We start from the raw sequence: 26669 nt of genomic DNA on the forward strand, positions 1-26669 counted from the left end.
TTTTAATTTTGTGGGCAAATTTATAAATGACAACACGTTATAGTCTTAATCATACACTCATGAATTGCATTCCTTTTAACTTAAACAGTACAAGAGTACTAGTATTGTTGAAATGAGCAATGCCATTTACTGCCGATTATAATACTATTCATTGGCATATCTTTTCCTTATTATTGTAATAATTTCATACTTGTCTGTTATGAGCTCTAAATTAATTAGAAATAAAATGATCTGTTCTGTGCCATTTGTCTGCTAAGTTATAGAATAATTCATTGAGGAACTGATCAGAAATATGACAGCAGTGAGTAATACTGCACAGTCACGTGGTTATAGAATAATTCATTGAGGAGCTGATAAGAAATATGAAAGCAGTGAGTAATACTGCACAGTCACGTGGTTCAAATATTGTCCAATGCAGTAATTAAGTAAATTCGCTACTAAAACAATCTTTTTTTTATTCAGATGCTGAGAATACTGCTATTGGTTGTCTTTGTTATCTTTATTGAACACTGTGAAGCTCGTGTCGCTCCTTTTAGCGGCGGTGGTGGTTCTGGGAGTGGAGGTGGTGGTTCTAGGGGTCGTGGCGGTCCTAGAGGTCGTGGTGGTCAAGATAATCGTGGTCGTGGTGAGTACATGTACTTATCAAACGCAATTCAGTTTTTATTGCTTATTTGAGGTACATATTGTGATTAAGATGACTAGATTTTACTATGTATAAAAAGAGGCTATTCTAATAATCTTGACTGGCTTTATAATGTTTCTAATAAATTTCTACATACATACATACATACATACATACATACATATAATTATGTAGTTTAAAAACTGTATCATTGATACTGGATTTGGATGTTTTGATAGAAAAAATGAGACTATCATAAGTGTGATTCAACATACAGCAAATGTTCAAATCTTAGTCCATCAACATGCAAGAAAAAATATAGCTAAAAACTTGACAAAAAGGACAATATTTGAATTAATTCATATTTCTTTTTTTTTAAATTGAATTTTAAGAAAAGTATTTTGCAATTCTCTCTCTCTCTCTCTCTCTCTCTCTCTCTCTCTCTCTCTCTCTATGTATCGTCGGTGGCCCTAAATTTGTTATGGTCCTAGAATCGTGCCCTTTTTATTTTCCTCGATTTCCTCGAGTATTTCTCAGGATTGTGTCCGCTGCTGCACCATACATCGTCAGAAAAATATTATTTGGATTGCTTTTTGTCATATTTTACAACTGCAGACGATAATAAGGTCAAAGCAGGTAAAATAATAGTCTTAAACATAATTTCACCTCCCTTGGATTAAATCTGCTATTATTGCATACGTTTGAAAAGAAAATCTTCAATATTTTTTCTTTCGACCTATCTCAAGTGTATTGGTGCTACCATACTCATTGTTAACATAATGTCAATAGAAGTCACATATTTGGTCTTTATAATGTCATTTCCGCTGAGGTCACGATCCCAGGACCTGTTTTTCAAAATTGCGCAGAAAAAACATCGGTACTTTGAACGAGATGTAAACAATAAAGGCATGATTTTTCTAAACTGTCACTTCAATGGAAAGAAAAAAATATTTAAAACAAGGTATGACTTACGAAATGAAACAGTATTTCATTTACTAGTTTATACAAAACAGACACGATCAAATTAGGATAACGACCCATGGAGCTCCGAGGATATATATATATATATATATATATATATATATATATATATATATATATATATATATATATATATATATGAATATTTAAAAAGAAAACATTTTTCTCATTTTTCAACAATTATTTTCTGCTTTTAACATTTTGGTGAAATATTCTAGGTGAAACACCTATTTTTCATTTCATTGATTTTGTATGAAGGATATACGGGAAGGCAACCTGTAGCTTTCACAGCAAGAATGTCTGAAAATGCCACCAACATTCAACCTGGAAACACGATACCCTACACAATGACTATCGTCAACGTGGATAATGCTTATCGAAATAATGTCTTCACTGCTCCGAAGTCTGGAGTCTATTTCTTCACTTGGAGTGTTACATCGCTTCCAAATTTCCCGGTTGACACAGCATTGGTGAAAAACAACGTTGCCATAGCCATACTCTCTTGTCATCAGTTTTCTAAAACCGGGAAAAGAAACACTTGTTCACAGTCTACCACTGTCAGTCTAGTCTCTGGCGATAAAGTATGGGTCAAAGCAACTGAAGCAATGGACATTGTAAGCGCAGCATACTGGCCTTCGTTTTCTGGATTTCGATTATGAGAATAAAAAAAAAAAACTAGGCAGATAACAAAAACCCCTAAATAATGTATTTTTCTGCCTCTTGTCTTAAATGTCAAAATTTCATGTTCATTTGGCTTTCTGAATAAAAGAATTGGAAAAGATGTTGCAATTTCATTAATTACTAATAAATTTATTACTGCCTTAGCAAACAATAACCAGTATGAGAAAAATTTAACAAACGCACTTGTATTGCTTTAAAAAAGAGAAAATGAAATTATTTTTTAAAGAACACTGTGCCGGATAAATCTGCCACTTCTAAAGTGGCAAATGAGCTCCCGCCAAACTGTTATTTCATATAAGATATTTCATTTGTACTGTGTACAAGGTTATTTTTACCCGTGTTAAATTATTTTCGCCCTACCACACTGCAAACGATTTCCCTCTTTTTAAATTCGACAAGGAACACAGTTGTGTTTAAAGATGTGTAACTTTGTATGTTGAATTCAGCCACTGAAAACATGTGCGAAAAAGAGACGGACTAAAACGTGCTGTATGCAGTATTCAAAACACCTTCAAAAGAAGTAAAATTAGTGATGGTTACATGTACAACTTTAATCCATTCAGAATTATAGTATAATATAAATGAGCCTAATCCTTCGACAGCAAATAAATTAGTACCAAAAACTAAAAAATGATTAATATTTTTACCACAAATTTAATGTAAATTATAAAAAAAGTAAGATCGAGGAAAGAAAGTTCGCCGGGTATATTGTTGTTGCCCTGGTTCGTCCGTCCGTCCGTCTGTCACACTTTCTGCTTCCTCAAACTCCTCTTTTACTTTAAACAGCAGCCAAGTGATCTTTTAGAATATGATAGATGGTGTTCTGTAGATGTGCAATAAGGTTTTATGATTTTACCATGGAGGCCAAATGGGGGTCAAAAAATGATGTTTTTTTCTACAAAAACCTGGTTCCATGAACTCTTCTTACATTTTGCCCAGTAGCCGAATCGTCTTTTTGGAAGATGATAGGTGGTGTATATATATATATATATATATATATATATATATATATATATATATATATATATATATATATATATATATATATATATATCTGTCATGAACGGCACTGTTTGCAGTATTACGTCATTTTTGAGTTGGCTCGCGGAGCGAGCGAATACTTGCTATCATAGCTGTAAAAATTATCACTCATTCATCAATTTGATTCATACGCCAAATATAATAGTTCTAACAAACAATGCTTTTGTTTGAATGATTGCATAAACTTAAGATGTATAATAAAATGTCATATTGTAACATTATTTATGACTTTATCTTTCGAAAGAAAAATTCAATTAAATATCCGTGCAATGTACAATATTATTGCGTATGAATATATGTGCAAGCATGTTTGGCGGATGTAATCTTCCCATCTGAATTTTATTTATAATTGAACTAGATTAATCCTTAACACACACACCCCTGCTCTCATTTACTGCAGCTAATGTGCTTGAAAAATCTATTTTCAGAATCCAGGTTTGCAGTGTGAACCATTGATCTAATTACTCCATAACACAGACCACTGCAGCTAGTGTGCTTGAATTTATTTTAGAATCCAGGTTTGCAGTGCTCCTTTTCACAATGATATGGGATAAATAGGCCAACAATGTAAAATTTTCTAACATAATCATGATGATGTTATTTACAGGTACTTGGGTTTTGGTGTATAAATATGTGTGTACCTTATTGATATATAAAAACAAAGATCAATAACTTTTTGTGTGTTTTTTTCCAAATATTAGATTATAAGTTACTTACCATAAACATCATAATGCTTAAATTAAAGTAAAATTGTGTGAATACATGGATATAGTTACCGGGGTAGGCGGATCTTAAAAAAAAAAAACATAAATGTCTAATGTTTGTTTTCCATTACTGGAGGTTGTTAGTGATTGTAGCTTACATGTACTAGTATGTTTATATGTTAAATTTTTTTTTCACCGTTACTTTTCTCCTTTTTTAAACACGAACCCCCCCCCCCCTTTCACTTTATTGTAGAATTTTGTTTCTTAATGGAACACTGGGATCTAATCAGATTGATTATAATTATAATTAAAAAATACTAAAGTGATCATGATCTTTTTAAGAATTCAGTTGAATCAAAAGGTGGGAGATAAACCCTTAACCTTTATTTACTTTTGGGGGTGTGGGGTAAATTGAGACCCTTTCAACTTTAAGCAGATGTATTCGGATCCCTTTTCAAAATGTTTAATCTTTTGTCACTTTATGTTATCTTATTTGTGTATTTACCAACCCAGAATTTAAATAAATTTAAAAAAAAAACTCATGTGAGCTTGCATTGAAGCCCTCAATTTTTAACCGAACATGGAAACCTGATATTCAATCTCTTTTGATGCAATATAAACTGAATATAAGGTATGGTGTCCAGTTGTATGAAAAAGCTCAATTTACTCGAGCGAGTCGACTCTCAGACCCTTCAGGCCTTTGATTTCGAAAAGGACTGGATCAAAAATAACAAACTTTATGAAATATTCTCTTGACATTGCACCGGTATATGGTGACGTCTCTATATGAGTGAAATATTCTCGAACGGGACGTAAACAATATACAACCAATCAATCTCTTGACATTTATAATATAGTCCAAATAGTAGGGATGGGTATCGGAAAAAACTTTCGTATCGTGATATATCACGATTTTCCCCAAAAAATATCACGATAAATCGTGATATTTGTACACATAACTTTTACTACAATTTCAAATGAATTTCCATAATACTTCTTAAAAATTTGCTATGAAAACATAACTTTACTTTATAAATTTTCATTTATTTAATATAAAGCATGTTTTGATGCCGTTGTTTAACTGTTTTCAACATTTTTTACACTTCCTGTAATTGTCATTCAATAGTTTGAACAAATAAATTAATAAGTTCCTGAATTTATAGTTATGTACCAAATACCGGTATTTTAGTCTCCGTATCACGATACGTATCACGCAATGAAAAATTGCGATATACGGGTATACCGATAAAATCGCGCATCCCTACCAAATGGTTTACCTTTCATGTAAATAACTAGTATATGAAAACCATCTGGATAAAGTAGAAATGTGCAGATTATGATTTAATTATTTATGTTTCAATTTTATTTTCATATTTAATTTTATCTTTATTGCAATATCTCAACTTTAAGCATATAATGAGCATATACTTACATTGTAAGAGTCGAGAAGTTTTATTCAACATGCTAAGCAATATGCTAAGTAAAACGTCAATCTGCTTAGCAGGGAAATACGTAAGTACATGTATATGCTTAAGGACTTGAGAATACTAGTATTTATACATACAATCCTAGAACTCTAACCTTGGCAATAAACTTTGAATGGTTGGAGCTAGTGCTTTATATTACACGTGTATTCCATGTGACAAGACCTTCCCTTGGGTACCAACTATTTTGACCCTTTGACCTTGACCTTAAAGTTTGACTACTTTTGAAAACCTTATCCTTGGCCATAACTTTTGAATATTTAATAAGAGGGATTTCATATTTTATAAGTGTATTCCTTGTGACAAGACCTTCCCTTGGGTATCAACTATTTTGATCTTGACCTTGGAGTTTGACCCACTTTTCAAAAACTTTAGTCTTGACCATATCTTTTGAACAATTCGTGCTAGGGGCCCTAACCTAGGGCTTTCATATTTCACATATGTAATCATCGTGACAAGACCTTTCCATGGGTTTAAATATTTTTGACCCCGACCTTAGAGTTTGACCCACTTTTGAAAAACTTTAACCTTGGTCATAATTTTTAAACAGTTAGCACTAGGGATTTCAAATTTCACAGGTATATTCCTTGTAACAAAACCTCCTTTTCCTTTACAAACAATTTTGACCTTTTGACCTTGAAGTTTGACCTACATTTGAAAAACTTTTACTTACCAATATCTTTTGAACATTTGGTGCTAGGGCTTTTATATTTTGCATGTGTATTCCTTATGACAAGGTCTACTAACCATTAATTTTGACCCTTTGACCTTGACCTTGGAGTTTGAGCCACATTCAGAAAACATTAACCTTGACCATAACTTTTGAATGCTTGGTGATTTACCAGGTATAGACGTTGACGCAAGTCCTTTCTTTGGGTAACAACATTTTTGATCTCTTGACCTTGGAGTTTGACTTGCATTTGAGAAACTTTGACCTTCGCCATAAGCTGCCATACGGGGGCATCAGTGTTTCACAAACACATCTTGTTATGATTTATCTTTTTTTTGTCATCCATATCGGTTTACACTCCCGATATATGGTAAGATATTTGACCACATAAGAGTCAGATTATTAGACTGATCAGTACACATGCTTTAATTCTTTACAAATATTGGACTCTTCTAAGCCTTACACGTAGCATTCAAGAAGAGAATTCTTAAAAATAATCAGCCCCCCCTTTTTTTCTGAATACATGTGTAGTATTTTACTATTGTAAATTTTCCTTAAGATCCCCCCCCCCCCCCCACTTTTTGATGTTGTAAGGTCAAGCACTGGCAAATTACAGATTTGGACAGTAAATTACTATATTTTTTGGCTTGTCACAGCCCCCCCCCCCCCCACTTTCGAAACCGTTGCTAAAGGGTAGATATTGCCCCCCCCCCCCCCCCCCCCAAAAAAAAAGAACTACGAACGCTAGCTCTCGATTCCCGCCTACATTTTAAACCCATTTAATTCAATATTAATGGCAATTTGGCCATTTTAACTTATTTGAATGCAAAGACGAGTTCATTAGTAACTGATTAATAATTTCAAAAAACTGTGTCAAAAGGTTGACTGCTCTTATTTACAAGTTATTTCATAAGGGGGGGGGGGTAGATAAATTTATCCATTGAAATCAGGCATTTTAACATCACCAGATTTTCAAATACTCATGAAAATAGATAATAAATGGTCCTTAAATCTTTCGTATGTTTAACTTATATATGATTGATAAAGTACATAACCGTATTTGTAATGATCGCATTTGAAATTGGTAATTTAAAAAAATTACCACTTTTGCTTCTTTTTTTTCGTCTGCCCCCTCCCTCCCCCCGTGAAATAACAAAAGTTTGGGTGTGAATTTGTGAAATAACAATTTATAATACCCCATACCTGTAAAAAGATTTATTTTTGTTTCTCGGGGGGGGGGGGGGGGTTAAAAATAATTTCCGTTTTCCGTTGATTTCTATAGTGAAAAACACAAGTTTTACCAAAATTATAGAGTTATCTCTCCCTCTCTTTTTTTTTTTTACCAAAGAAGTTTTGTTTTATGAAAATTTACATAAATATCTACATAAATATGAAAAATCTTTCAAATATGATAACTTTTGAAAAATGACTTGAAGGTAGGCGGCAGAACGATACTTTTTGGTTTAGGGACTTTAAATCTTGAACGCCTCGAGTATGCAATCTTTATTACTGTTTAATTGTAAATATCCTTCAAATTCTGCGAGTTATAGATATTTCGTAATGAAATCTCAACCCCCTTTAACTGAATGATTCTATTTGGATTAGAAAATCATATATATATATATATATATATATATATATATATATATATATATATATATATATATATATATATATATATATATATATATATATATATATATATATATATATATATATATATATATACACAAAAATCATTGTCAAAATATATTAAGAAAATTTTCAAAACTGTCTGTCCTTAATCCTGAATCCTCCATATATATAACTGATTATATGTTTACTTCATTCATTTCTTTTTTTCTTTATATACTTGTCTATTTTTTGACCCTTGACTGTAATTTTTGTTTGTATATATGTATATATATACCTCTTGTACCAGTGATCTGGTTTTGAGGGAATAAAGAATTGAAAAATTGATAAAGTTAAAAAAAAAAACCACTCTCTAATCCCATCGGGATCGTCATACATAATATTTAATTACAGTATTGTCGAAATCCAAGGTAAACAATTTTTTAAAGTGGCGTGTTTAAAGTCAAATAAATCTTTGACTTATCGGACAAAGAATCAATATGTGGTAATAGAAAAGTTTAACAATGTGTCACGTTCCTGTCTGAACTGTCGATTTATTGAGTCAACAAGGGGTATTTTCTTATGTTTGCACACTAGACAAATGGTAGCAGTGGCTCCTGGTTTTTATTCCTTATGTACATTTGTATAATGCGCCTAATGATTGATTTGAAATACAGCTCCTGGACAACACAAGAATGCAGGATTGCAAAAAAATCAAGCACTGAAAAAATATTTGAAAGTAAGTCGTATTAAATTTTATTAATTTGGAATTAACATCAAATTTGATAGTTGTTCATTGCTCTTGTTTTATTAAGTCAAAATAACGATGTTATTATTTCTCATTGAATTATTGATTTCTCTTTTAATTTCTGAACAGAAAAAAAATTTCATCAGACTCATTAAAGTGCCAGATATGCCAAAAAATGTTCAGTGCTAAATTAATACAATTTTTACAAAATGCAGTAGTCACTGAGTGTGATTCAGCTGTTACATGCACTGTAACTGTTGTAGGAATCAACAACAATGACCAATCCTCATCAGTCCTGGCATCCCACAGATTCTGTCATTTCTGAGGTGGATCGTAAACATTTAGCAATTGTTGGGGAATATCTGGAAACCCCTCCTCACCTGATCAAACACCAGCGACTTGAAAGGTATCAATCTGGCACAAAACTATGTATCTACATGCATATGTATGATACCTGTAATATTTAAATAATTCTTTTCTTTGTAAATTCCTGTGATCATGATCTTTAGTTGAACTTAAGTTATGTTATACCATGTTAGACTTGTCATTTTGTTGAAGAGTATGAACAGGCCAGACTGCTCAAAGTAAATTGTAACTACATGTAAACTAGTAAAATGTAACTAAACTAGTATTTTTCAGAATTTAATTTACTTAAATGTTGAAAAACACTCAAATTGCATCAGAAATTTTGTTTTTAAATCCCATTTAGTACTTATTTTAGAGGCAAACCAACCTTTGGCCTTATTTATTTAAATTTCATCTTATTTATGATTTCCTGATTAGAGCTGAGTGCTAGTACACTGTATATAATATTATATTCTTTTTAAAATTTAATCAAAAATTAAAATTCTTCTTTCAATATTTTGAAATTAAGAAAAAAAGTCTGCATTTTGGTGAATGTTTCAGGATAACCTCCAAGGTCGAGAAATGTTGTTTGAGATATAAAGGCCAAGGCGTTAGCTGAGGCTTTTATATTTCATGACAACAAGGTCTTTATTTCTATTCTACTAACAGCTCAAAAATACAACTGATCGTTTCCTGTATAGAGAAACAAATTAGGTCACCATGTCGCAATTATGCTGTTCCATTTAACACCAGAGGGTCAATTTGTTTGTTTACTTGTGTATCAACAGCAGTTTTTTTCTACCCATTGGGAATCGATCCGGTATCGGTTCAATTGGGAAAATGAAGTAGGGCAACGGAGAATTTCTGTCATTTAAACAAATGAAACGTATTTTGCATTTATTCCAACCTCATTACCTATTACTCCATGTTCTAAAGAATAAACAACAAGTATTTATTGTTTTTCATATCAATGACCCTTGTTTTTGCATTTTCATGCTTTCAATTTGTCAAAATGTTCGACACTATGCTGTCTACACCACAGGTCCCGCCATATTAAGACTAATCTCTACTTTCTATTTGAGTGGAAGTGAAACAATTAGTCAACTTGTACAATGTTTCATATAAAAAGAAATAGGATGTCATTGTAGTTTGTTGCTTGGCAGTTGATTTGGGAATTTTTAGTCTCAAAATTGAGAAAAATTGACGTTTTTGGGCATTGAGAATGGTACCATTTATTGGTACCAGTTATATAAAGAAAAAAAAACGCTGATCAGTTGCATAGAATGCAGAGGATTTGAGCTTTTGTTGGGTTAAAAATATCATTTAATTATTTATGAATTGTTTGTAACATAAATTGATTATTTTCTGATCAATGTAAAAAAACAAAACTAGTTGTCTATTTCATTGCTAGATCAGTAAAATCACGGAATGTACACATGAAAATGTATACACTTTTTAGACTGCGGAAGACAACACATTGATTATGGTCTAAATAAGTATTAGATTCTTTAGTGAAATATTCATTTCAACTCTACAGGTTTGATATGTGTTTCTGATCTGATAATTTTTTGATGACGTTCTTGATTAATATATTGGAGAATAATGTCCGCTGCATTTCTTTGATCTCGGCAATAACTGTGGTAGAATGTGACTTATTGTCATGTATCTGAGAACCACTGACCCATTTAACAAAAACTTATCAATGTGAAAAAGTAACAAAAAACCATATATGAATCTAAATGTAATTTTAACGTGAATTAAAAAAAAAAAAGAAAAAATTAAATTAGACAAGTATTTGTTGGCAAAAGTCCTTTTGAAAATTGGCCTCAGATATATTTTATCAATCACTGTCAAGTTTGTTGGGTATGCCAGGGCATGAACTATAGTTGGAAACTTGAGATAATTTGCATAACAGGCAAAGCACGTTATGCATAAATTATTCCACGTTTCCAGCAGTCATTCATGTCCCAACAAACAAGACAGTGATTCCTTATATTTACATTTATATGTGAAATAAAAGTGTAAATATAGATAAAAAAAATGCTGTGTAAGAGTTAAAGTACACAAGGCATTCCATTTTAATTTCCATAGTCCCCGCCCACTGACGTCAGACACAAAGACAGCCACGAGAGATTGACATGCATATTAGGCACTTGACCTTTCACTTGGTGAAATTTACACTCAATTGTAATTGTGTAGAAAACAATTTGAAATTTGAATATCAAATAATAAATATACATGTATGAAAAAGTACTTGTCTCATACAAACAAATTTCCACTATGATTATGTTTTTAAACTGTAAAATTAATTACTTGCCTCATTCTGATTCAAACACAAATATCCTTAAAATAAGGATTTTATACAACTTTTATTCACAAATTGTCAGTTTGAAATCCATTGGCAACATTTTTCTTCAATGTGTGAGGAAGGATTTTTCTTAAATACAAAGTAAGTAATGGTTCTCTGAAAGAAATATTCACAAGTAAAAGAAGGTTGCAGAATCCCCCAACATTTTTTTTTTTTTTACAAATAAATGTTTCTTTATACATGTGCATATAGCACATGTGCACTGTGCAGTTGTAAAAATATAATTCCTTTTTATTTAATTACAGGGATCCTGATTATGATCCAATAAACAGCATCTACTCCAGACTTCCCAGTAAATCCCCCTCCCCTTCTCCCAGACGTCAGAGGGTGGTCCATATCACATGCGAGTGTCACAAAGTAGGTCAGACATCTGGTTCAGGTAAACAACATCAGAAAAAGGACCAGGGCAGCTCTGAAGAGGATACAGATGAAGAAGAGGAGGGTGAGAATTTATATGAGAATTTGTGTGTACATTGATGAAGAGGGTGAGAATTTATGTGAGAATATATGTAGATTAATGAGGAGGGTGAGAATTTGTGTGTACATTGATGAAGAGTGTGAGAATTTATGTGTACATTGATGGGGAGGATGAGAATTTATGTGTACATTGATGAAGAAGGTGAGAATTTGTGTGTACATTGATGAGGGTGAGAATTTGTGTACATTGATGAGGAGGCTGAGAATTTGTGAACATTGATGAGGAGGCTGAGAATTTGTGTACATTGATGAGGAGGGTGAGAATTTGTGTACATTGATGAGGAGGGTGAGAATTTGTGTACATTGATGAGGAGGCTGAGAATTTGTGAACATTGATGAGGAGGGTGAGAATTTGTGTACATTGATGAGGAGGGTGAGAATTTGTGTACATTGATGAGGAGACTGAGAATTTGTGTGCATTGATGAGGAGGCTGAGAATTTGTGAACATTGATAAGGAGGGTGAAAATTTGTGTGTACATTGATGAGGAAGGTGAGAATGTATGTGTGCATTGATGAATTCGAAGAAAGTGAGAATTTGTGTGTGAGGAGGGTGAGAATTTGTGTACATTGATGAAGACGGTGAGAATTTGTGTAAATTGATGAAGACGATGAGGATTTGTGAGTACATTAATTAGAAGGGTGAGATTTTGTGTACATTGATGAGGAGGGTAAGAATTTTTGTACTTGGGTGAGGAGGGTTAGAATTAGTGTACATTTTATAATTTTATTAGGATGGTGAAGAATTTGTAGGAGACCGATACATTTGTAATTTTTTTACATTAATGAGGAGAGTGAGAATTTGTATGCATTGATGAGGATGGTGAAGGCTTTGTGAAACATGGATGAAGAGGGTAAAAATATGTGTAAATTAATGAGGAGGCCGGGTGAAGAATTTGATATGGAGGGTTACATGTAGAAAATGTGAACATTAATGAGGAGGGTGTGATTTTGTGTACAATTTGTAGATAATGTGTATTATAATGATGGAGGAATGTTTTCTATCATATAACATTTACATACTGAAAAAAAAATGGGGGAGGGGGGATTTGGTCTGGTTTAATAAAAGACATGCATGTTTATGATGACATAATTTCTTGAGTTAATGTCTCTTTATGAAATATAATTCCTGTATGAATTTTCAAGGTTTGAAATTTGTGGAGAAATCCACTAATACTGAACCCCTATGAAATATGATGATTCCACAGTAATACATGTACATGTATAAGCAATTTTAGATAAAGAATAATGTTTCAGTCCTACTCATAATTTAATGTATATTAAGAGAGTTGGTATAAGGAAAATAACTTCACATATTGAATAACAAATGCACTTTTTAACTTGGCTGAATGCTGTACAGATGTGGACTTGGGAGTGCTCTTGAAATTGCTTGATGGATTAAGCAAAAGGCCAGATGGTAGGATTTCAAGTCAGGCTTTCAACGGGGTTCTAGAGGGGTTTTCCTGCGAGGAATCTGTCTCACATGACAAGCTCGAGAAGGTACCTTTACACACTTTCATCTTTTATTTTCTAAGTGGCTTGATAAAAAACACACAACTAGCAGAGCTGATTAAGATAGGGATGATAATGAAGTTTTATAACAGGTTTTTTTATCCAATCGTGTTATAGGTTTGTGAGTATTTAGAATCTGGCAACCTAAGAATAAAACAGATGACTTGGTCTCTGATCAGTAAGCTGTGTGGGAACCTTTCCAATGTGACATTTCTACTGAAGAGGAATTTTCTAAAAAATATTATCCAGGCTGTCAGTTCCTCCAGTGAGAGTCTGGGACCATGTGTAGACACAATCATTAGTGTAAGTCTGATTGTAATAAATTTATGATTAATTTTATTATTCATTGTTGTCCTACCTGAAATTCTTTGCTGTAGTCTTGAAAGTTCAAGTGAAATACTTTCAACTACTTCAAAGAGAAGCTAATTTGATGAGGAAATCAGGTCAATTTTAAATAACTGAAAAGATCCTCCCATACATGTAACTGCAGGTGGTTAGTCATGAGAGCCTTAGGGAGGACTGGTATGAGTGGGTCCTGAGTGACATTGTGCCCCTCCTTCTGACCGCCCTGTCTATGGAGGATGTCACCCTGGACCACAAGTATAGGATTGGCTGTTTCTTTCACTGTCTTGGGAAGGACCAGGATTTCCTAGGCATCATCGAAAACAGAGTTCTACCAATCATATCTGGACTGAGAAATTCCAGTGCTAAGTTAAAGGTACTGTAAATGTGTGCATAAATTATCTCACTCAAAATTTAGTGCCATCTTCCTCATTAAAAGATTAGTGTAATCATAGATTAGCAAATTAATAGAAAAGCTTCTATGTGTATTTTGTTTAAATAATATATCACCATGTACATTATATGTACTTGAATTAGCAGACAAGAAGCAGAGTGAAATATACTAATATATATGATTAATCAAAATAAATTAAAATAAAATTCATAGTATTCAAAGTAAGATTCTTTTGTTTGATTTAAAGTCCTACCTCATTAGATATACAGGTGAATTAAAATTATGCAGTATATTGTTTAAACATTTAATGTATAATAAGTGTCATTTTGATACCTGGTGCATATATTTTACACTGTGAGTTAATTTATTCTTGTGACAGGAGATTTACACCAAAATTCTTGGAGAGGTTGTGAAGAATGAGGACTCTGGGATGTCCAGCAGTGTAGACCAGGGAGTGACCGGTGTAGCGGTCAGCATGCTCAAAGAGGGACCATGGTACTTTATAACAAGACCTCTAGCAATTCTCTACTTTTCTTACCTGTAACCACTTATATTTTATTTGACTGGCATATCAGTATAAATAAATGAAAGAGCCATTTAAAAAGAAAAATTGAAGAATTGAATTTAGATTTTTAAAAAAGTTGTGTATTAATATACATGTATATGCAAATCATTGAATAAGATAGTATGCTCATACACTATACATGTTTACTTGAAGAATGTTGAAATTGACTACAGAAAAATTCATTAAATCTTTAGATCTTTCTAGTATTATTCTAGTATTATTTATACTGGTTTTGAATGAGTTCCACTGAAGGATTCTCTCCCACAGTGACCAGCAGATTGAGGCCCTGTCTTTACTCTGTATTCTGTCTGAGACAGAAAGGGGGAGGGCCACTGTGATTAATGACGAGGATATCCTCCCCACCACCCTCACCTGTGTCCAGCAGTCCAAATGCAGGTAAAACACCCCATAATGGACACTGACCAATATAGAAAACAATAATACTATTATGATTCCCCGAAATTATTAAATTTTATTTTGAAATTAGCAGGATATAAATGTTAAAGATAAAGTGTGTTTTTTTCAGGAGGAATAATTCAATACACTGCAAATGTCTCTCTGCATGAATGTGTTTTCCTAGCACAAATTAATACTGTAATTAACTAATAAGGATATTTTGTCTTGTAACCAGGCTTATTGTATTATATCTTACAGAACTGAATCAATCTGGGTATGCAGAAATATTACCAATAAAGCTTTCAGATTTGACAACACATTTGAAATAAAATGCTTAAATAATATAAGAATAGCAAAAAATGTTTTTGCTATTTATTGCACAATTTATTTATTTTTTCTTGAACTTGGCATAATGTATAATTACACAAGGCATAGAAGTTCACATACATATCAAAAAAGTATCTTATGATATACCTGTAATTTCAATTTACATTAAAACATAAAATGTTTCAATTTTGAATAACAAAGTAATCACTGTATTAGATAACCAATTTAGAATTTTCACAGCTTGATGTTAAATGCAAAAACAATACAGTGTTTTATATTTCTGTCCCTGCATGTAAACAATGCATGAATATTTCATTCAAATTAAAAAAAAAAGTTATACACTAGATATATATATCCCCAACCCTTTCCCTCCAGAACCGCTATATTTTTATATGTCCATCCAGATATGCAGACCCTTTTCCCTATTAAATATAACTATATTCAGACTTCTGAATAAACAATGCATGCTCTAATTTAACGAGGTTCGCTCCTGAGCTTTTGAGCAGATTCTTTTCTTAACCTATATTTCAAAAATTCTGCATAATGTTTTAATTCTTACAATAAATTTGGATTCTACAATACCAATTTAACTATATTCAGTTAAAACTCCATGAATAAATTCCATACCAAAAGCATTAAGTTAGGAACTATATTTTGTGGCGGAAGGTTTTTTAGAAGAAAATGATCAATTTTTCTATTTCGAAGTATTTAAAGTATGTTAAGTTTGGATTCCTATTTTTACATGCAGTCTGCACACATAGTTATTTTGTGCAGTGGACTGTTTTATACTGGTCCTAAATTATTTATTAAATAAACTGTCATGAGTTCTATCATCATATTTGATAAATATAGCAAATATATTATGGAAATGAAGAAAAAAATAGCCCTACTTTAAGCATAAAATTAGCACTATTTTAGTAATATCTAAAAATTAACATCACAGACCCCCACTTTTAATTTTCTTTTCTGAATATATACGATACTTTTAACCATTCTTCTTAAATTCAGTAAGATGTCATTACTTTCAAATGATTTTTTTTGCTTGTAAAATCTTAATGTCAGAAAAATGAAAATGTTTGAGCGCAAAAAGGTCAAATAATTGAACATGCGGAGTAATTTGAAAATTTCTTCGTTGTTACAAATTTTAATGTGTCTGTTTAAGATGAAATAAGACAGTGCTTGTTCACCATAATTTATTTGAACAAAAAATATTGAAGGAAAAACTTTAAAAGTTGTTTTATGTGTAAGACGTATTTACAGTGCAAAAAGGTCAAACTAAATGCTCTGTAGCGCCAAAAGAAGCGCATTGACCCCCATCTTTTGTTTTGATTTTTAATAAAGCTATGTGTATAAATTCTAAAAATATACTTGATAAAAAATTCTCATTACTTTTGATGGCAGGATCCAACCTCCTTAAACTAATTAAATATAGTTTTTTACTCTTTAAAATCAATTGCCTGCATGTACTTAATACTTATTAACAAAGTTTTGTGTAATTTTTGCCATTGAAAATAGTAATTTGTAGAATCTATAGTTCAAATTCATTCAACATTAATTTTTCAACATGCACATTCACATTGTTAAGCATTTGCACATGGCAAGTTAAATATATATAATTCTTAGCATTTCCATTGTATTAAATACTAATTGTTTTGTGATATATTATTTAAAAATCTTACAGTCCTTTTCACTAACATGTACATGTATCATATGTATAGTTTGTCTCACACCTTCAAATTGCACTCAATAAAAAAAGCACATAATTAAGAATTCATTTTTTGGTCATATTTTTGACTTGTTTGAGTTACTTCCCCTCAAAACAGAATAGTAAGACAGAGGGCGTTAGTGTTGATGAATCATGTGACCAGCACCAGGAGACTGGGACTGTGTAAGGAAGTAATGAGCCACATATCTTACAGTCTTCTCCCCTCCCAACATACTGACAGACACACAGACAAACCACCAATCAGGGGGAGACAGGAGAGGGAGGGGAGGTTATGGAGGGGGATGGAGGGTTATGTTGAGATGTTGACAAAGATCTTCTGCAAAGAAGGTATAGTTTATGTTGACAAATAAAGATTTTCTGTATAGAGGGTAATTTATGTTGACCAAGAGGTCTAAAAGACAGAGAAGCCTTATAAAGATTTTAATGAAAATACATTATAGTGAGTTTATAAGATACAGATTTAATTGAAAAGATACACATAATACACAGAAAATCATTGTGAAATAATTGTGACAGTAAAATTAGATTTTTATATAAAGGCTAGTATTCTTAGTCTGGATTTCAAATTGATTACATCATTAACATTTGTTACAGCTAAGATAGAGAAGAACAATTTACAGAAGGTTGTGAAATGTGGATACTGGGCAGGATGTGATGTCCAGCTATTGGTCAACTGTTCCTCAGCCATTTTAAATGTCTGTCTGTGGCCAGCTCACAGAAACAAGCAGGATCTGAATTCACTGGACTTGACCAGCTTCACAGACTGTGAGGACCAAAGGTTAATGTTAAGAATATTTTACTTATCATTAAAATGGCATTCAAAAGCACTAGGAACTCAATGACTGGATGAGTTCTCATTCACTCCCATTTAATATTTGACATGGTTTTCTAACTTGTATTCTGTTAAGAAATTTTGAACTGTAAATTTCCCATGGCTTCAAATATTGAAAGATTCTTAGAGTTTAGAAGGACAAAATCAGTAGGAGATGTTAGTTTGGCATAAACATGGAATTTGATAGTCTATGCCTAATTACATTAATGGATCTATTTCTTTAATCTGGATAGGAAGAAGTATGGTAAAATCAACAGGGCCCTGGTACAGATGGTGTGGGATTCTTTTGGAGAGTGTATGTTTGAATTGCTAACTTTCTTCTCAAGGAAACTCAGAAACATACTAGATTTAGCCCTGCAGGCCAGGGGAGGAAAAAATCTCTGTTCCGAGCATGAAGCAAAGTCTGCTAGTGGATTGAAAGTGTTAGATCGCCTAGGTTTTGCTGATCTGTATGCCGTGTTTGAAGAAAAAGAAGTAGACCTTGTTGTGATTCTTCTAGAACTGGTGCTGGTCATGTCTCTGTGTTCATGTAAAGGTTTCTCTGATCTGTTCCCAACGTCTTCCAAGTCAAAGAAAAAGTCTTCACCTGTAAGCTCAAAATCAGTCTCTTCCACACAAGGTGGATATTATAATAGTCGTCCAGGTTCACCTCTGAAAAGCAGACCGACCAGTGCAGTAGGTTTGTCCTCTTTGTCAGAAGAAGAGCGTTGTCAAGGACTCAAAGACAAGGAGATAAGTGCCGAGCGACGGTTGCTAAGGAAGTGCTTGTTTGAACAAGGTGTATTTGGAGTTGTAGTGCCTTTCATTCAGTGTTCACATCTGCAATGTCAGGTATGCATTAATGTTCAAATTTGTTTACTGGTAAAATGATAACTCTCAATAGTGGCCTTTAATTTCAAAGAAAATCTGTCATTGAAAGTCATTGCAAGTGGTTTTTGAAGAGTTTTTGTAAAGATAAAAAGGCAAATGGTTTATCTTTGAATATGTATCCTACATATAAATAAATTCTTACCTAACAGAGTCATTTTTCAGATTTTCTCCTGTGAGATCCTTAGAGCTAACATACAGTCTATAGAAGAGAGGGAGATAACTCTGAATAGCATGTATGGTCCAGTCAATGCTAGTGCAAATGCCAGACTACGGTAAGAATTATTACCTGATTCAATGATACCAAAAATTATCCTACCATTATATGTGTACATGTATTGATAAAAGAAGCAGCAGGAATCGAAGGATGAAGGATTTTAAGGCTGTTCAGCATTTTTGTTTAAAAAGTTGAATATATTAGTTATGTGCTTTAAGTTTAGAAGAAAAGGTTTCTTCCATCACAATGATTGACAGTAGTCCACATCATCAATTTTGAGGTTGATATATTTTAAAAATAAACACATTCATCGATCAAGATTTTTATAATGGATATAAAAAGAAAAAAAATCATCTTCATAAGAAATAAAAGATATGGAAATTGTCTCCCTTTTGGCACTTTCATTTTACCTATATGTAGCCCTCAGTCAGCAGCAGCAGCCCTCACCAGAGATCTGCGTGTAAAACAAGCTCTCCATACCATGTCACCTCATGTGGCTCACATCATCAAAGATGCCCTGGGGCCAAGATTGGCCCCCTCCACCCCCCATGTTATCCCCAGGGCAGAGGAAGAACCAGATACTGAGGCTATAACTAGACTCAGTCAATGTATGTATAATCTGTATGTTAAAACAATTAAATAAATTTAAAGGAATAAATTTAAATGATAATATAAATTACAGTCTCTGATATGTTCTAATATCCATTTATATTTCCCCGGGCATAAAATGGTGGGGGGCATATAGTGTTACCCTGTTCCATCATTCTGTCATCATTGACTTTCCATACATTATCTCTGCAACAGTTGCACACATGCATTCAACTCAAATTTGACATATGGTTATGTCATAGGAATACGCAGGTCAAGTTTGAATTTGGTCGTGGTCTAATAATTTTTGACAGAGTTATCCCTTTTGAACTCGGAAAAAATAAGAAATTTTTCAGTTTCCACTCTTAAAATTTTGTACAGATGTATATATAAGGTTGAAATTGCATGTGCAGGTATTTTATAAAAAAATACAGGTCAAATTTGAATTTGGTGAGGGTCTGATGATTTTTGACAGAGTTATCCCTCTTGAACTTAGAAAAAATAAGAAATTTTCGGTTTCCGCTCTCTTACTTTTGTAGGGATGAATGTATAAAGTTGGAATTGCATGTGTAGGTATTTTACCAGAGGATACAAGTCAAGTTTGAATTTAGTCGTGGTTTGAGGATTTTTTACAGAGTTATCCTCTTGAACTTAGAAAAAAAATCTTTTGTGAAAACAAAATTAAAACTAATAATGGCATTTGAAATTTTTGCTGCCTGCGGGGACATTCGTGGCGTTACGACACATCTAGTTATTAAAACTATTTAATGAGGGTTCACTAAGCATTTGCTCACCATTATCTCTTCATTCACTCATTTTTTATTCTCAGTTTTCTCATTCATTTTTTTGTTTATGTGGGTAGTAGATTAGAGTGATTCAGGAAGACTGTTCTGTTTAGATATACACAAATTTTAAGTCAGTCTAAATCACAAAGAAGTTAAAAGGCTTGAGATCCAAGTAACTTGAATTATATTCCATCATGATACATTACATTGTATGTACATGTAATCTCCTACTGTATTATTGCAGATGTGATTGAAAACAGGCCTAGTTCCAGGCAAGTTGACCCAATTCCAGAGGTCCCTAAGCCTGTCCTTGACCCAGTTAAACCTGTAGCTGTTCAGTGCAGAGAGCAACTGTTACAGGAGGGTGGATCCCGGATTTTAACACCCATGCTTTCCTCTTCTTTAGAGGTTAAAAAACTCTGTGCACTTCTACTGGGAGATCTAGTGCATTTTGGAAATGTAATTATAAGTTTAAAATTTTTTCATGATTATTGTTTATGCCATTGATTTTTGGGAGAAAATGTGTGCTTATTGTAATGATCATTCATGCTCACACAGACTGCAATTTTCAGGGGATTGAGGTATTTCCTCTCTGAAAAACTTGTTCTGAATCAACAATCTCATTTATTTGGGAAATTTTAAAGAAAGTGGCATTGTAGATAGTCATTTCTCTTTTAACAAAACTTTTTTGGCTTTGTTGTATATAGTATTCACAGATTTGATATTTTTGTGTGTAGGTTGATGTTCACATGACCTTGACACAGCTGGGATATATGCAGAAGTTACTGGACTTCCTCAGAACAAACACCAGTAATGAACTACTGGAAATAATTGGTAAGAAGATTTGCATGTATTTAAGAACATATGGCTTAATCGGATATATTTGTCAAGAAATATTTGACCCGTTCTTTAACATTTGATTGTTTAAACATCTCCCATTTGGTGCAGTGATTAGATTAGTACACTGGGGATATGAATCCCACTGCAGAATGTGAAAACCAGTCTTTCAGGTGAGACTGTATTTATAAACTGAGGTCTTGTGTTGCAGTAGGTGCTGGCATGAAAAAGATCCTTCATTGCTCAATGGCATACATGTAAGTGCCAAATACAGGTTTAAATTTGCTGTTTACCACCTGTATTTGGTGGCACCCAGCTTGAGTGAAAAATTCTCGAACAAATTTATTTAGGAAGCAAATAAACAAACAAATTATTTTTAAGTGGTTCTGTGACAGGTTTCACGATCTGATAATTTTAGCTCACCCGAGACATCAAAATCTGTGCCTTGTCTGACATCTTCATCATTGTAAGCTTTTCACATTTTCTTCTCCTCCAGAACCACCGGACCAATTTCAACCAAACTGGACACATAAATTCCTTGGGTGAAAGGAGTTCCAAAACATTTCTTGAAATGAAGGGCAAGTCCAATCTAATTAAAATTAGATGTTCCGAATCCGCTACTGCTTCTCAAACATCTAACAACATCCCATTAGGGGTCACGTCAGAGCGACCTTTCGATTACCCAGTGAAATCGCTGTCTCTGAAATCTTGGCTTATTGTTCGGATGCATTTCTTTTTTTACTGCCAAACCTTAATGCCCGAGGGGTTTCGTAGTAAACAAAATATGCATGGTAAAGACCGTGCTATATATGAATGTATACGTATAGTTTGTGCATTTTTCAGGTGAGAATGCCAGATTGGCGGACTATATGTTCAATTTATACCAAAATTACTTTAATTCAACGTAAGACAGTCTCCTGAGCATCAATAATATAAAGATGTAGTTGTGGAACTAATTTTAGAATCGTATACAGAAGGTAGAATCTGATTTGCCAAAATTTTTATGTTTATTCATAATCGAAAGGTCGCTCTGATGTGACCCCTGATGGGATGTTGTTAGATGGGATGTTGTTAGATGTTTGAGAAGTGGTAGCGGATTCGGAACATCTAATTTTAATTAGATTGGGGCAAGTCCTTCTTCCAAGGGGGGATATTTAAGAAATAGTAAAAATTTTGGTGGGGTCATTTGAAAATTCTCAAAAACCACTTGGCAAGAAAAGCTTAAACTCATTAAAAAAACTTCTGTTCATTACTTGTTGTAGATTGAAGTTTGTTCAAAGCATGACCCCCCCCCCCCCCCCACCCACCCACCCCCTTAACAGGAATACATGGGGAAATCTCAAGAACCACAAAGCCATGATCAGACATATTTATATGGAAGCATCCTAAAATAGTGTAGATTCAAGTTTGGTCAAATCATGACCCTGAGGGGTCACAATATGTGATATAAGTTTTATAAAAGTTTTATATAGAAATATATTCAATGTAGGAATTTTTAAAAAAAATCTTCTCTGCAAGAACAGTAAAGCCATAATTAGTCTTATTATTTTAAAGCTTTCTCAGGTTGTGAAGATTCAATTTTGTTCAAGTCATGACCCCCAGGGGTATAAGTAGTGTTTTAAATAGGAATATATAAAGCAAAGTATGTACTGATGAAGAATAGCAGGACCATAGTGACCTGGGTGAGTGTTGTTGCTCATGGGCCTCTTGTTTACTGGTGCTGTGACCGGTCTGAAATTTAACTGGTTCTCTGACAGGTCTGATCATTGTCCAGATGTTGGTGAAGAGTGATAAGAGAATAGAACAGGTGTTCAATCATCATGGTGGCACCAGGTTTTTGATGGCAATGGTTAAATTCACCAGCGGTGACCTAAAAAAGCAGGTCGTCAGTACACTTAAGACAGTAACACATGGTAATAGACTAATAGAGTCTCTTTTAATATTACTATTAATATACATTTTATTTTTTTTATACTTGAACATTTTATGGTTTGTAATGTAACAAATGTTCTTAAAAGTACAACAAAGAAATATTTACAATTCTTATGTCTCCTTTTTAATGTAATAATCTCCTATTCAATTATTCTAATGTTATATGCAATTGAGTATTTTATCATGTACTTTCAAGGAACTAAGAAGACTCGACCTAGCTCAGCACCAGTATCTCAAAGCAGGAAAACTCTAGACATCTGGGACAAGGTTAGTATCTTCAAAATTGAAATCTTTGTTCAAAATAAATAACGTTTTGGATATAGAATAAAGGGTTAAAAAAAATAACTTGCAGCAATATAGAATATTCCTATTTTTGGGTCACATGATTGATTTGGTTATATAAAGCTGTATGTCCTGTTTTCGGGTTACCTGAGCAATTTGGTTAAAGATACACTGTAGCTGTAAGTTACAGTCATCTTGCGTTCCGTTGTTCTTAAACTTTTGAACATACCCACTTCCACGTTTTCTGATCCAATTTCAATCAATCTTTGTATGAAATGTCATGGTCCTAAGTTACGAGTTCTGTCAGAACTGAGTTGGTCATGGCCTGAGAAACGTGATACTCATGTGACCATCAATCTCCTTTCAATTTAAATTGCACAAACCATAAAGAGTTCAATTTTGCACTTTCATAAAGGAAAAAAAATATCATGTATATTTGCATTCTAAATGTTTTTTGACATGATTGATGATAAACAACCTTGTCATTGTATTTTCAGATTCAGCAAGAATGGGCACATCAAGATAAAGTTGAAGATATATTACATCAGTGGTACAGATAATTATAGATAGCTCAAATGGCCTACACTGTTAAAAATTGATTGTGAAAATGACATCACATTTTGAACAAATACTATTGCAAATTGTTTCATTGTTAAATTCTAATTTTATTTTATGTGAAATATTAAAAATCTTTACAAAAGCACTAGCCTCATTATTTATTCAAGAAGGTAATGGTTTCCTTTGGTTATTCCTGTCAACAGTTTATTATGAGACTGTCATCACCCTTACAGGTTTACATTTAAGACAAATGGTTTATTTTGATCCATTAAAAAGGTTAGAGGTAAGAACCAGTATTGAGCAACCAAAAAAAAAAAAAATAATAATAAATAGAGCATTGGTATAGTTTTTGATCCATTAAAAAGGTTAGAGGTAAAAACCAGTATTGAGCAACCAAAAAAAATATTTGAAATAAACATAGCATTGGTATAGTTCCTGACCCTTTGAAAGTCTCACTGTAGACTCTGTATACTTCAGTAGTTTCTCCAGATTTATCAAGAACTACCGCACAGGTTTTATAAATTGCTGAACGCCAAAAAAAAGTTCAGAACACATTAGGAGAGGTTATTTTTTTACTGTACATGTACAACCAATATATAAATTTGCCTTATTATATCAGTACTTCTTTATGTTTTGGAGAATACTGCATACCCTTTACCATATCACATGCTGTATCAGGCCGAGACACCAGTATCAACCAGAGGGCTGAAGACTGGAGGGCTAATATTGGTCAAGGGCTGATACAATACGTAATGTAGAAAAGGGTATGTTTTATTGTGTTTATTTCATACTTATTACACACAGTTAGTAGTAGTTACCCCATATAATATTGTTGGTTATGCGCAGATACCCAATGGGTGTGGTCATAATGACACCAGGGAGCAATGAACAACAAAAACAGCAACTCAAAAAATAATATGAACAAATAGAGTGTACAAATGTGTGTGTATATATATATATATATATATATATATATATATATATATATATATATATATATATATATATATATATATATATATATATATATATATATATATATATATATATATTGAATGAACGCCTTTACTGTGTTGATAACTTGAAAATTTGTTCATTTTTTAATCGTTTAAGGTGTATGGATAATGTGGTAAAGATATTTCGCGAGAATTTTTTTTTTTTACTGCAGGCTACTTGAATATACAAAATTAAGAATGTTTTTAATGGTAGATAAACATGGAGAGAGCGTTTACATGTACATTTATATATTAATTATGCTATGAAAGTAAGAAGATCTGGTGTGATTTTTTTAAAAAATAAACTTAATACATGTAGGTACATTCTAAATTGTTACAGATACAGAATTATTGTCCAAATGTTCTAAAAATGACTGAAACACATCTACTCTTCTGACATTTATCAAACTCGCATATCCAGTTAAACAGACCATTGTAGTTGTGTTTCTTAATGGATTTCCTATTGATGAAGAAACAATCACCTGCAGCAAAATAGTAGTACTTGAACGGAGACACTATCTCTTCTAGTAAACTTATATTTTTTATTTCCTCCTCGCTTTTCTGCCATTTGAGTAAGATATCGCCTTGGGTGCCTTTCCCACCAATCCATGCAATGAAAAGTGTGTCTGAAAATGTATATAACATGCTCAAGTACTTGGATTCCGAATGAATATAAAAAGGTCTTATCATGTAAATGTATTTTTTCTTTATAATACCTGTGTCTATGAACTCTTTTTTTGATAAAACGGAATTCTTCCTTCGATTGAATTTCTAGTAAGTATCCGTCCTGGTCTAGGCAATTTTGCTAATTCCGTAGAAGAAAATTAATGAAGTTACAATGTTTATTATATGGTTATTACTATAATGCTACAAAATAATATTCAAATTTAATAAAAGATGTACTATTCAGATAAATGTCAAAGAGGGAACCCAGGGAAAGAACAGTAATCAAAGATATATTCTAAAGGTTTAAGATGAGAGTGGCAATATTGATTGGTTCTTAAAATAAAATAAAGGAGAGTATAAGGAGCCATTTGGCTTGAGAATTATAGAAGCTATGATGAAATTATGGTTCCTGGTTTAGTCTACTTGTATACTTAGTTAGAAGTATAGAAATCAGAACAACATTGTATGATCTGCAGGAGCCTAGGATGAATAGTGTTTGGAAAGAATTACACTCACAATTATATTTTTATTAGGGATGTCAATTTTGTCAATAATTCATATTCGAATATTCAATGAAAGTATTCGAATATATTCGAATATTCGATAAAATAAATAAAATCTGTTTTATAAGAGCTATGACAATAATCTTTGATACAATGTTTTTAAAATATAAACAAATATTTCCATAGACAATTTTCCTAGGTAATTAATTAGTTTCCCGATAATGAATATAAAATTCAGGATTATATACAACCCAAGATATAATCATTTAATCTGAAATTGAGCCCTTTACAAAATTAATTACAGTGGACATTCATTTGAATGATCAATAAAATTTGTTTTGATAAGTATACTCTTCACGTCTTTTAGACATTCTAAGAGGGTTTTCATTTTGTTGTTTTCGATTCTAGACCCGATCGTATTGAAGAAATAAAAACTATGAAAGTACGTTTTGTATTAATACATAAAACATTATTGTACAATTCTTTAACACCTTACTCAAAACAAAATCCATGTAATTTAGTAATTCTATAAGATAAGAAAGAAGTGAAAGAAATCAGGCGATCGAAATTGATCGCTAGTAAATTAAAGAGGGATAATTCCAGCACTGCTCTAAT

At 32.6% G+C, this 26669-nt stretch overlaps 2 protein-coding genes across 2 annotated transcripts; both read left to right on the forward strand.

The window, feature by feature from the left end:
* The first annotated feature begins 292 nt into the window (after positions 1 to 292).
* LOC133194973 (complement C1q tumor necrosis factor-related protein 3-like) lies at positions 293 to 2385 on the forward strand. Its single transcript, XM_061330866.1, has 3 exons — positions 293 to 301; positions 463 to 625; positions 1862 to 2385. The coding sequence occupies exons 1-3, from the start codon at positions 293 to 295 to the stop codon at positions 2260 to 2262; spliced, it is 573 nt and encodes a 190-aa protein (XP_061186850.1). The 3' UTR covers positions 2263 to 2385.
* Positions 2386 to 8219: 5834 nt separating this feature from the next.
* On the forward strand, positions 8220 to 23952 carry LOC133195609 (uncharacterized). The gene is made up of 18 exons (XM_061331496.1): positions 8220 to 8533; positions 8806 to 8948; positions 11501 to 11697; positions 13091 to 13230; positions 13360 to 13545; positions 13733 to 13960; positions 14358 to 14473; positions 14811 to 14939; positions 17090 to 17319; positions 17587 to 17770; positions 18058 to 18655; positions 18857 to 18966; positions 19329 to 19516; positions 20526 to 20740; positions 21019 to 21115; positions 22876 to 23031; positions 23247 to 23317; positions 23830 to 23952. Exons 2-18 carry the CDS (start codon positions 8818 to 8820, stop codon positions 23890 to 23892), a joined length of 3039 nt encoding a protein of 1012 aa, XP_061187480.1. The 5' UTR covers positions 8220 to 8533; positions 8806 to 8817; the 3' UTR covers positions 23893 to 23952.
* Positions 23953 to 26669: the final 2717 nt, after the last annotated feature.

The sequence above is a fragment of the Saccostrea echinata genome, unplaced genomic scaffold (genome assembly GCF_033153115.1).
Source record: "Saccostrea echinata isolate AGI-Se365-2 ecotype Australia unplaced genomic scaffold, CSIRO_AGI_Sech_v1 ptg000029l, whole genome shotgun sequence".
In the NCBI taxonomy this organism is placed as follows: domain Eukaryota; kingdom Metazoa; phylum Mollusca; class Bivalvia; order Ostreida; family Ostreidae; genus Saccostrea; species Saccostrea echinata.